The sequence below is a fragment of the Castor canadensis genome, chromosome X (assembly GCF_047511655.1).
Source record: "Castor canadensis chromosome X, mCasCan1.hap1v2, whole genome shotgun sequence".
In the NCBI taxonomy this organism is placed as follows: domain Eukaryota; kingdom Metazoa; phylum Chordata; class Mammalia; order Rodentia; family Castoridae; genus Castor; species Castor canadensis.
Window position 1 is genome coordinate 138213737 of NC_133405.1, and position 12829 is coordinate 138226565.

Genomic DNA, 12829 nt, shown 5'->3' on the forward strand with positions numbered 1-12829 from the left:
TGTACTCCTCAGCTTGTCTTCTATTACTGATTTCTAATTTCATTTCATTGTTGATTGGGGAAATATTTTGTACAATGTCAGTTCTTTGTACTTTTACTTAGACTTGTTTTACGACTCAGCATATGGTCTATTCTGCAGAATTTTTGTGTACTTGCAATATTGTACATTCTGTTATTGCTGTGTGGAATGTTTTATAGATGTCTGTGACTTCCTATTGATTTATAGTGCTTTAAGTGGTTTAAATCAAGTCTTGGGGTCTTTGTTAAGCTTCAGTCTAGCTCTTCTATTATTGAAAATGTGTTATGGACATCTCTAGTATTGTTGAATCAGCTTTCTCCCTCCAATTCTGTCAGTTTCTGCTTCATAGACTTTGAGACTCTGTGGTTAGGTTCATATGTATTTATTCCTGTTGCATCTTGTTGATGAAATGACCCTTTTACCACTATAGAATGTTTCTATTAAAATGTTTTATTTTCTTACTAGGAAACATGCCTGTTTTGAGTTGACTTGGTCTGATGTTACAGTAACTGTTCCAGCTATCTGTGTACTGTTTCCATGGAATATCTTTTCCATCCTTTTGCTTTCAACTTTTTTGTATCTTTCAATCTAAAACATGTGTCTTGCAGACAGTTGGATTATGATTTTTTGTTGTTGTCAAATGCATTCTGCCAATCTCTGCCGTCTAATTGGAGCATTTAGTTCAGTTTTGATACATTAGCATTTACTCCTGGCATTTTGTTATTTCTCTGAGTGTTTCTTGTTTCTTTATTCTGTACTACATTTTCTAATGTACCATTTCAGTTTTGTTGTCATTTCTTTCACTAGATATTTTTGAGGTTCTTTTTCTTAGCAGTTTTTCTGCAGGTTACAATAAACATCTCAGTTTCCAGGAATCTAGTTTGTATTAATACCAACTTGTTGTAAATAGCACACAAACCTTTTGCTCCAATATAACTTCATTCTCAAACCTCTCCTTTGTGCTGTTGACATACTAATTGCATCTTTATGCTTTGTGTGCCTGCCAACAGAGCTATGAAATCCCTGTTTCATACAGTTTTCTTTTAGATCATATAGTTGAAAATAAAAAAGATTACCAAGAAAAAGATGCATTTATACTGTCCTTTATGTTCCTACAAGGGGCAAAGTCAACTCCCAATTGTGAACCCTCACAAAATAAAAGTTCATCTCATTTAAAAGTAGTTACCACAATTTAGAAAGATTACCAAAGACATTTTTTACTTGATTGTTGGACAGTGAACAAAAAAAGAACATTTCATATGTGAAAAGTTTTAAATTTTAAGTGTTTTCAAACCTGGCTTGTTATCTTCCAATTTTCAAGACAAAAGTTAATAGTAATTTTCTTTTTGGTGCTGGGATCACACTCAGTGTCTTGTGCATATTAACCATGTACTCTACTACTGAGCTACACCTCACTTCCCCCAAACCAGTAACAGATCGTGAGTTAAAGGCTGCCTTCAATCTTTTGATTCCTTAAGCTCTTATCTATTCAAATATTGGAAATTTGTTGATTGAGAAGGGGACTAGATACAAACTCATAGCATGAGTGTGATAATAATCTCCAAGAAATTTGACCTGGGAGGAAAGTGTTTTCTGAGAAAATTATCACATGTAATTGGGTGATGAGAATCTGTGTCTGAGCATGTTGTGTGGACACAGTCTTTATGAACAGGCTTTACACTCAAAGCTCTGCCTGGAACAGGTGTTAGCCCTGCAAAGAAGTTACAGCAAAGGTGATATTTGGTGATAAAACTAAGGTTCAAAAAGTGGAGGCAGGGCAACTAAGTCTGTTATTTTGTAAAATATCCACTGCCCTCTTCAAGGAAAACATTCTTTCCTCAACTTTGTGTGTTCTGAGATTATGCCGTGAGAAATCCACGCAGGAAAAGGGAAAAGGAAAAAAGGTAGGAAATGGAGAGGTGACCAGATAAAAACTAATCTAAATGGTCTTTTTTACTTACATGACCTGCTATAAGCTGCCTTTGGAAAGAGAGAGGCAGAGTGACAGACGTAGATACAAACTCATAACATGATATGGATATCAGTCAGTCACTCAATTTGCATCCTAGGCTCTTTCCTCTTTGTTATGTTTATCAGCTTCTTCTGATGCAAATAAGTGTACACATTTTTGTTTATTATATAGCCTAGGCTGGATTCAAACTTTTAGTCCTCCTTCCTCAGCTTCCAGAGTGCTGGGTTTACAGGCATGGACCACTATATCCACTCTAGAGTGCTGGAATTTCATGTGTATGCTACCACATCTGTCCCTAAACTCTTTTAACCCTAACATTTACAGGATGTAAGAATCATTCTCCTTTGAACAGTTCAATGCAAAGAACTTGTAGCTGCCTTGAAACTGAAAGTCCAGATCAACAAGTCCTGATCCTCTTTACTTACTGCCATCTCACAGCATACCAGTGGCAAAGCCCTTGGTCTGACCTGACCCTAGGACCCTTCCATTTGCAACCTACCTGCTGTTGTCTTCTCCCTGATGAACCTCTCTGGACAGGCTGCCACCTACTGTGAAATAGTGTACCTTCCTTGCTCTTTTAAATTATCCCCTCAATCTTCCTGCCCCATAATTAGGTATAAAAGAGAGTGAAACCTGCTCTTAGCCTTCTGAAGGGCGTGGGCGTGGAAGGTGGGCCTGAAGACATTTCAAAGTTTTATAGACGCTCTGCTTTGGCTCTGCTCACCTGTAAGGATAGGTCTGAAGACAGAGCCTTTAAGTCTGGGTCATCCTCTCCAGCCTAAGAAGTTCTCAACAGAAGATCCTCATCAGGAATTCTTGCCCTTGGTTTTCACTTGCTGACTAATGCTATGGTTGGGATGTGGTTTGTCCCTGTAAGATTTGTGAGTTGGAAGCTTGGACCCCAGTGTAGAGGTGTTAAGGTTTTGGAACCTTCAACTTGTGGGGCCTAGGGAAGGGAATGAGACCTTTAGGAGTGTGCCCTCATGAGTGAATTACTGCTGCTGCCCCAGAGTGGGTCAGGTTTTGTAGGATTGGATTAGTTGCCATGAGAATGGATTGTTGTATGCGAACCTAGCACTTACCCCAAATGCCTCTTCAGCACACACTTCCACAGTTGTAATACCATCCACCATGAATGAAGTCCTCACCTAAGCTACACTGATGTGAACACCCTGCTCTTGAATCTCTAGAACTGTGAGCTAAATGAAACTCTTTTCTTTATTAAAACATCCAGCCTTAAGTATTTTGTTTTAAAAATAGGTCCTGTTTTATCTGGCTCCTTTCACTGAGTATAATTTTGTGGGGGGAGCACATTCATGTTGTATGTAGCGATACTTGTTATCCTTTTATTGTCCAGTAGTATTCCACTGTGTAATTACACCACAGTTCGAATATTCATTCACTTGTCCAAAGTCTTTTGGGTCATTTCCAGATTTTATCTATTCCTAATATAGCTGCTCCTATATCTGTGCCTAAGTCTTTATATAAACATCAGCTTTCATTTCTCTTGAGTAAATATATATGCTATTATTTGGCTGCTGAATGTCTGCCATAGGTAGCTTGGTGCTGTTCAGAACAGGAGGAGTCTTTAATAGATAGGGCCTAGTGGGAAGTTTTCGATCTTTGAGGGGCATGTTCTCAAAGGGGATTGTGGAACCCCTCTTCTTTGAGCTCCCTTTCAATTCTCAACCATGGGGAAAAGCAGGCCATGATGCATTCTAGTGCCACAGGCCAAAGCAATGGAGTCTGTTAGTCATAGACTAAAACCTCCAAAACTGTGAACCAAAATAAACCTTTCCTCTTTATAAGGTGATTTGTCTCAGGTGTTTGTTACAGTAATGGAAAGCTGACTAAGACAACCTAGGACTGGAGTAATTATCATACTGCTTAATACTAGGTGTGTGTGCTTAACTTTTTAAGAACCTGTAAAAGTGGTTTTTATGATGGGTTCGGTGTGAGCTTTTATTACTTGAGTAAGAAATTGTCACAAACCTCAGGACTTAACACAGATTTATTATCTTACAGTGCTAGAGACCAGAAGTCCACCATCGATCTCAGTGGGTAAAATTAAAGTGTTGACAGGGTTGTCTGTCTGCCTTCTGGAGGCTCTAGGGAGCACCTGTTTCTATCCCTGTAGCTCCTAAAGCCAGCTTGTGCTGTGTGGCTTTTGAGTTACATCACTCCAACCTCTGCTTCCCTTTTTACAAATTGTTCTCTGACTTTCCTTCCTTCCTCTTCTAACGACCCTGTGTTTGTATTGAGTCCACTCAAACAAGAATTTCAAACTGAATCACATCTGAAAAGCCCCTTTTGCTATAGAATATAACATATTCACAGGTTTTGGGGATTAGGAATAGAACTTCTTTTGAGAACCATCATTCTCTCTTTTACAAGTTGTCCCACCATTGAGTTGTAAAGTTCAGGTTCTTTATATGTTCTTGATACAGGTCCTGTTGGGGGGAAGAGGTGCATAAGTATATGTTGTAAATATTTTCCCTCACTCTGTGGCTTACTTTTTTGTTTTCTTACTCATGTGTTTTGATTGTGAAGATAGCGTCTTTATCCATATGTTCTCCTGCGGTCCCTAATTTTTGTGTTCAAGGTTTGGAGCCTTCACATAACCTAACACTTTAAGGATTTTTTTCTTATATTTTCTTCTAGAAAGTTTATACTCTGGGTTTTACATTTATATTATGATCATAGGAATCAGTGTTCATTGTTTTCCAATACAGATGTGTTTTTATTCAATTGTGTGATTAAGCAACATTGTTTAAACCAGGTAACTTTTTAATGATTGTTATTTTAAATATGAATTATCAGAAATGGTTTCTTAGACCAATTCCTATACCTATTATAATCAACAGTTGCTAATGCCATGAAATTATTCAGAATAGTAATCAAGCTTTATTTGCAAATGATTGCTTAATTAAATTAGTGATCTTTAAGATGTTGTATATATTACTTTTTCTTTACAGTTCAAAATATAATAACTTACAGCCACAGAAAACAGTATATCAAATTCTTAAATATTTTTTTCTAAGCCCGCTAGAGCAAACTTCTAATTTGAAGCAAATGTTACTGTGACTCATAATTTCATGCTTTTTATTTATTTAAGTCCAAAATTCCTAAACACGAGGAAATACTACCTTTTACATGCAAGCTCATTCATAAATGTTAAACAGCTATAGCAAAGGACCATTGATGTGCCTTTCCTGTATCCTATAAAGCACATAGGATGCTCGTGGCTGTTGGAAAAACCACTTCAGGGCTCTCAGCAGATGAAGAACTTGAAATGTTTGTTGAAGAATCGTTCATTACGCTTCTCTTCATCTTACATTCTCATCAGCATGTCACCTCCCTTCCCATACTGCTGGGAATTCATGTTTGGCTTCTATCATAGGTTTGACCTAGTCTGTTTTCTGGTCTCAGAGGAAATTTCTTGGATAATAGGTCATTGTATTTAGTGGAAAGTGATGTATCAGTAGGTCCTCAGACAAGGAAAGCATTCCAATTTGTAGATTGGCATTTTCTGAATTACTCTTTTCCCAAATCTTCTAGTATCTTTGCAGTGTTTATTGGGGCTTTTTAAAGAGCTGATAATCAACTTTTCATTTCTGATTACTGATATATTTAACCTTACAAGGACTGTTTGGTTCTCTATTGTAACGTCTTAGTGTCTAATACAATAAGCACCAAGCAAGTATGTGTCTAATTGAGCTGGTTACATTCCAAGCATGTGACATCTCTGTATACTAGGGATTGTTACCTAGATTCTCACAATTATTCACCTAAGATTCTAATCAATAGTATCTGGCTGTATTTACTTTTATGACACAAAATCTTCCTGACTTGTAAATATTTGTCCCAGAAGGACCTCTGCACTCAGTTATTTGAGACTTGGACTGAATTTTAATGTAGAGGAAGTTAAATTTTTGTTTGGATTCTAGTTTATATCTTTGTGGGTTTTTTCTCTGTTTTTTTTAATCTAAAGTGCAAATGAAATAAGGTAGGTCTAGCAGCAAAGAGCTGTGTAGGCATACTGTTGCACTGTTCTAAATTAAGCCAAACAAGCACACTATACAACTACTTGTAGAGCATAGTTTGTTATTTTGCTCTTGTTTTTATGGTTCTGAGGGTGAAACCCAGTGCCTTCGCTATACTAGTAAGCACTCTTCCACTGAACCACATTCCCAGCCTAGTAGGTTTGTTTTTTGTCATAGCTTATAGACATGTATCCAGAGAAAGTGGTTTGGATGCAGATTTGTGGAGAAAGCGTAAGAGAGAAGAATATGTATTGTGTGTGCTGACTTAGATAACACTTAATTTTGATTGTCTTTATTTTTGGTTCTGGGACATATTTCCATCGATTTTCGTTTATACAACTTCACTGTTCTACACTTTTGGGATGTTTTCCACAAGCCCTGCTTGTTATGCAAGTTTCCTTATGATGCATGTTGGGATTAGAGAAGATATATACAAAAAAATAAATGTGTAAGGAACTGCTGAAAAAAAAATGCTCATTTGCCTGACACCATTGTTGCTATGGTAGCAGGAATCAGGGTATAAAAAAAAAAAAGATATATACATTAATTAGGTCAGGTGTCAGGCATGGACAAAGGAGAACCCTCATCTGTCAGTCTCTGAGCTCACTTAGGTGTAACAAAAATGGTATTAAAGTTTTCCTTAGGATCACAGTACTTCTGCTTCAGCTTTTCCTCTCCCTGTATGAGTGTTTATTGTGACATACAGGTCCTGAGTGACCATCACCAAGGGAGGAGTAGTTAAAGATGAGGGTGTGCCTGTAATGCAGAATCACTCAGATGAGAAAGTGTGAGCAGTTGAGGCCAGGCAGGAGGGTAAGCCTGGGGCCTGCAGAGAAAGCAGGAACATGCTAAGGATTTGCTTGGGGATCCTGCCATAACTGGGAAAAGACCCACAGGCCATCTGGGGGTGTACATTCTGGCCATGATCCTTTGCTTTAATGGAAAATGTACATGTCTTGGGCATGTGAGCAGAGCCTCCAGTGCCAGTCATCTCATAGTGTGGCTTTCCACATGGATGTCGTGCATCCTTATAAGACATTGTCCATCCTTGCCCTGAACTAGACAGGTATCTCCTTCCATGCCGGCACCCCTAACCACCTTTGCCAAATGTCTGCCTAGAAGTCTAGGAGAGTGGATCCCAGAGTTCTGAATAAAGACAAAATGAGGAGACTGATTGTACAAACAATGCTCAGCTGGAAACAGCAACAGAACTCTGACCTACATCCTCTCTAGCACCCAGCCAAGAAGTCAGACCACACACAACCTCTACAGCCATCATCCATCAATACTTGGTCATCACCTTCCCATGTCCACTTCTAACTTAGGACCAACCAGAGAAAGACATGTATGTTCCTCAAATCCATCATGTGGGACACCTCATTTCCAGCCAGTCACCTCCCACTCCTCAGGCCACCATCCTCCATCTGGTCTCACCTGAATCCTGTCTTGTATGCACTATAACACTTTCCTGCTTTGATCCTCTATTGAATGGCAGATAGCTCTCTTGCCATGCACTCTGAATGAACAGAGACTGCTTGTTCATACCAGGGGATCTTCATTTACTTCCTCACATGTAAGAAACTTGCAGTTGAGGATTTTATAACTCAAAAAATGCCTAATTTCCTCCCTGGCCAGCCCTCATCCAGAACCTGGTATTTTCATTTGCCTTTCCTCCTGCCTTCCTCCAAATTTAGTAATGCCTTCCTATGGTACCTAAGGTGATTCGTTCTTCTTCAGCCAGGGCTGCTTTTAAGCAACTATACTCCTCCAGCCCACAGAAAGCCATACTTTGTCTTGGCCTTGCTCATCACAGTACTGGTGATGTTTGTTGAGGCCAGCTCTGAGATGCAAAATATCACTGCCCCACGTTCTGGGCTCAGTGCTGCCAGCCAGGGGCCTAAAGAACAGTGTTTTAACAACTGTTGCCCAGAGTGACTTTCCAAAACTGTTGTTGCCATTAGGGTTGTAGGAATTATTAAGCAAGCCTGGCTGGGTAGAAAGGTCAAGAAAAGCCTGAGGCAACCCCAGATAAGAGATCTAACCATTTGTGGAGGTGCAAAGCTTTGTCCTATAAAGGCCTAGGTTTCCAGTCTCCTGTAATTCAAAGCCCAGTTTTTAGGATCATTGTGTAAGGGACCCAATGGTTGATTTTTGGAAATGGGCTGTATTTTCAAATAATGTCTGTCATGAAACTAGAAATGCTTTCACTATGGAAAAAAAAAAGAACCCATGCTAGACTATATATATATATACATATATATATATATATATATATATATATGTATATATATGAAGGTTTCAGTAGTTATTTTCAAAATAAGGCCACAACTGTTATTTCATATGCAATGATCCCAGTACTAGAAAATGGTTTCTTTCTTGATTTTAATTTAATAGATGAACCAATTAAGTAATCCTTTAAATATAGTATGTTCCATTAATGTGTCATTTTTATTACAAGATACATTTCTTAAAAAGAAACTAGCTTGATAGGATATGGGGTAAACTTGGCTATATTTGTATGGAGTCTGTGCATAATTTTCATTGCTATCCACATCTCATTTGATGTAATATTTAGTTAATCTCAATTAACTGAGAACTCTAAATAATTGGAATCATTTGATACAATTAAGTTTAGAATGAATGGGGCATAATTCATATTTCTTATTTAAGACATATTACAAAAACAAATACATTGTCATAAATCTGATTTGGGTGTGAGACAAAGGAAAGGAAAAGAACTCAAGTGTAGGTTTAAAAGGGTTGCATTGTAAAGGAACGTGTGAAAATTGGGATGAATGTCATATGCATGTTTTTTTAAATTTCTAATAAATGTATACATCAAAATTAAACATTTCTTAGTTAAGATTGATCCTTTTTTTTTAATTGCTGGCTTTAGAGATCATAGGTCTCCAGAATGCAAGGCCTATTTTAAGGCAACTCCACTTCACCTGGAGGGCTTGATAGCACATTCATATCTATAACTGGTCCTAACTCCAGTCGGTCATTCTGTGGATCTGGGACAGGACCCAACTATTCCCATTTTTCATACCTTCTCATGGCATGTGGATGGCTAGTGTGAGAAACAGGGAGTTCAAAAAAATCAAGTAGTAGAGTATCTGAGGGAGATAAAATAAGTTGATTTACATTTTAAATCTACAGCAGTTACCAGTTACCTACCATGTGCTCATTAAAAATGATTTAGAAAAATGATACAACCACTTTGTTCAGACCTACCTTGTGCAGGGTTTTATTTTTAATGCAACTTCAACAAGCATTTAGCTGTTTTCATTTTACAATAGTCAGGATCCAAAATCCACCCGTGCTCAAGTCCCTTTATATAAAAGGGCATAGTATTTGCATTTAACCTAAATATATCCTAAATCATCTCTAGTTGATTTTTAATACCTAAGAGAATGTAAATAGTTGTTAAACTGTATTGTGTCAGGTATAATGACAAGAAGAAAAGTCTGTAGTGTGCAGTACAGGGTTTGTTTTATTTCCCCCTCCAATTTTTGGTTGGTTGAATCTGCAGATGCAGAACCCCCAGATAAGCAGGGTTGAATATATGGAAGACATTACTAAATACATAATTATTACAGAACCTCAGCCTTAGATAGATCCTGAGGGACTAGCCTTCCTGTTAAGACAGGGAAGCAGGCATTCTTCCTTCTGCAACCATATCATTAATTTAATCTGGAATCCTTGCATTTTCTCACTTGGGAGCCATGCCTTCCACTTGTGTAGACAGTACTTTTTTGGCCCTCTTACCCTGGGTGCCCTGCCCCAACTTTGGAAATGACCCCTTCTATCCCTCCTTACCTGTTGACTCACTTATATGGGCTGCTTCCACTGCTACCCACCTGTGCTGCATGGGTTCCAGCCAGGAGGGAGGTCCAGGTTCATGCAGAATATTTATCTTAAGTCACCTAAGGAAGATAGTGGATTACCTGGCTGTGGCATGTTAAAAACAAAATGGAGGTTCCTGGTAAAAATAACACAGAAGGAATGTGCAAAAGCTTAAAACTCAGTAGCAGGGAGGAGAAAACATGCATTTGGTAGCTTGGCACTGTGATTTCATGCTCTTGTGTTTCATTTTAGCCTTTTTCCCCCTTTTCAAAACTCTGTGCCTTTAATTTCAAGTATTCTGTCATCGTCTGGTATAATATCATTTGATCTGAAGAATTTAATTACTTGTTTAGATCCTTCTTTATTCCACGGAGGATTTAGGATGATTTTATCTAAATTGTGAAGAAAAGTGGCTGTCTGTGCAGTACCCTACAGATTTATAATCCTCCATCTCTGTATGTTTTAAATTAAAAGCTCTATGACATTTTAAGCTTTAAATAAACACTGTTTAAACCATGTTAAAAGGATGTAGCTATTTTTCTGTCTTTGGAATTTGTACTTCCACGTGTCTTTCTTCCTCCTCATACACTTTCCTTAGCAGCAGCCTGGGAAAATACCTTGGTCTTCATCTGGCACTGCTCCTTTCCTTTGCTTTTTTCACTCTTCCTCTCTGACCTACTAGAAGAAAAATTCAAGTTAAGAAAGTATTTCTTTGGCTCCTCTCCCTCATCCCCCTATGGAAGAAGAAAATGAAAGAATGCATTATTGGCTGATCCTCCTTCCCAAAAGGTTTTTTTACCTTTCTGCTGCTGAGAAAAGTGTGAGACCTCCTTTCCATTAAGTAACTTCTTTAGAGAAACAGAGTGCAGCATGGACCCAGAACACCTCCAGTTATTCCGATTATTGTCTAAACAGCAGCTTCTTGTACTAACCCAGAAGACTTCTTATAGTCCTCTTCTCTTTTGTACCCATAAAAGGGCATTGATTCCCCAACCCAAGGATCATGTGTTAGCAATTTCAAGTACCCGAAAGGGTGAAGTGTTTGAGATTTCTTTTGTGCCGCTTATAGCATCACAATATAATAAAGCCCACAGCTGAAAAGCAAAGAAAAAGATAACCAAAGTGCTGAAGATGAAATTGTACCTGATTATAGGCTGTGGGTAGTTTTACCAGGAAAAGCAGAGAAAGAATGAAGGAAAGCTCATTTTGCTACAGATAATTGTCAAAGCCAAGGAACATCCTTCCAGAGACTGAGTCCAAGACCAGCTAAGGGAAAGAAGTTTTCAGGGTGAACTCTTTGACACCTGGAGGAGGTTATGGAGTGTGGAGAGCAGGACCAGCAGCAAAGCTTGGGGAAGAGACAAGTTCATACCAACCATCCTGTGCTGATTCCACAGTGGGGAGGGAGACAAGGGACTGTTTCTTCCTCATTCCAGGAGAAGGGCCTGAGAATTCCCAAAGCAAGTGCAGTGAGCCCTGGAACCAGAGGGAAAGCCTGCACTTGGGCGGCATCCAGAAAAGGCACAGCTGAGGCACCCTTCACAATCAGTGAGCCCAGTCCTTTGAGTACAGAGCGCTAAGAGCCAGAGCAGATGCATCTGGAGCAGCCACAACATGTGCGTATGGTAGAGCATGTGGGTCCCTTGCAAGAGACCTCTGCTATAAGAGAACCACCCTTCTTCCTTTGGGTCACTCAGCAGTTTTACAGAAAGCTGGTGGATAGGATAGACTGCTCATGTCCAGTGTCCTCACAGGCGTATTCTCCCCTTCTGTGAGAAAGATGCAACAAATGCTGGCACAACAGTTGCAGTGATGCAAAAGAGATAGCACACTCTTTCATCAGCCACCTGACCTCCCTCTTTTCTCTAACCACTTCTCACCTTACAAGATGTGAACCCCATTTTCAGCCTGCACTGTCGCAAGACAGACCTGGGCAGAGGATTTTTCAATCACCTTATAAATATTCAAATTCAGTTAATTTAGGAACTGTTATCTTAGTATCTGTGGGGGGTATTTGTTCTAGAACACTCCCTGCAGATACGAAATCCACAGATGCTTAAGTCCCTTATGTAAAATTACATGGTATTTACATAGAACCAATATATATCTTTCCATATAGTTTAAATCATCTGTAGATCACTTGTGATACCCAATGCAGTGTAAATGCCACGTAAGTAGTTGTTATATGGTGTTCTTTAGGGAATAATAGCAAGAAAATGTATTCTATACAAACACAATTATTTCCTAATATTTTTGAGCCATGATTGTTGAATCTGAGGCTGCAGAACCCACAGATATGGATAGATGACTGTATGTGCCACATCTGATACTGTAATATCCTATACATCACTGGTATTAGTACTATTATTATAGTTTTCCTGTTCACCTTGTGTGTAACAGAGACACTGGGAGACTAGCCACATTGTAGAGGCTACATCCCCTTGTAAATGCTGAGCTGGTATCTAGTGCTCAGGCCAGCGTGCCACCATTCTAAGTACAAGTATACTTACCTGTACATAGGTATTCTGTTCTCACCTGGAAGCATCAGAGCAGCAGCATCCATGGCCAGCCACCTTAAGGTTAAGAGTCATTCCATGGAGGCAGTGAGGATGTCCCTAATAGCAGTGGGCCTCACGCCAGTCCATGTGTGCTGCTGCTGTCTTCAGCATGCATGAGGATTTTAGGCAGTGATGTCATGTGCCATGGGATAGAATGACTATCATTGTGCATATTTAGATTGTGTCCATGGTAATACAGAAGACAGAAATATAGACTTCATTTCTCTGATGTCTACCTTTCCAGATCACAACTCCACAGATAACTAGCAAACTGAGAGGATGCTACTGCGGCATCTAAGTGAGGATGACCTTCAAACATTTCCACTGTTTGATTAGGTCTCTACCAAAGCTGTTTGTCCTGGAACGTAACCCCTGTGCTGTGTACTTATGCT

At 39.0% G+C, this 12829-nt stretch overlaps 2 protein-coding genes across 4 annotated transcripts in view; one reads left to right on the forward strand and one right to left on the reverse strand.

Moving 5' to 3' along the window:
- The window catches only part of Sts (steroid sulfatase), a 278787-nt gene extending 276271 nt beyond the window's left edge, over window positions 1-2516 (reverse strand). The window contains exon 1 of one of the 2 annotated variants that reach the window (XM_074062827.1): window positions 2490-2516. The gene's annotated coding sequence lies outside the window, so the exon portion shown is untranslated. The remainder of the gene's footprint in view (window positions 1-2489) is intronic. The other variant, XM_074062825.1, reaches the window with a different exon arrangement.
- Pudp (pseudouridine 5'-phosphatase) overlaps window positions 1-12829 on the forward strand; it is an 85041-nt gene that overhangs the window by 21850 nt on the left and 50362 nt on the right. The window contains exon 1 of one of the 2 annotated variants that reach the window (XM_074062831.1): window positions 12690-12735. The exons of the other annotated variant lie outside the window; for it this stretch is intronic. Coding sequence (XP_073918932.1) covers window positions 12717-12735 — 19 coding nt within the window. The 5' untranslated portion in view covers window positions 12690-12716. Of the gene's footprint in view, window positions 1-12689; window positions 12736-12829 lie in introns of those variants that run through there. 2 annotated transcript variants of the gene reach the window in all.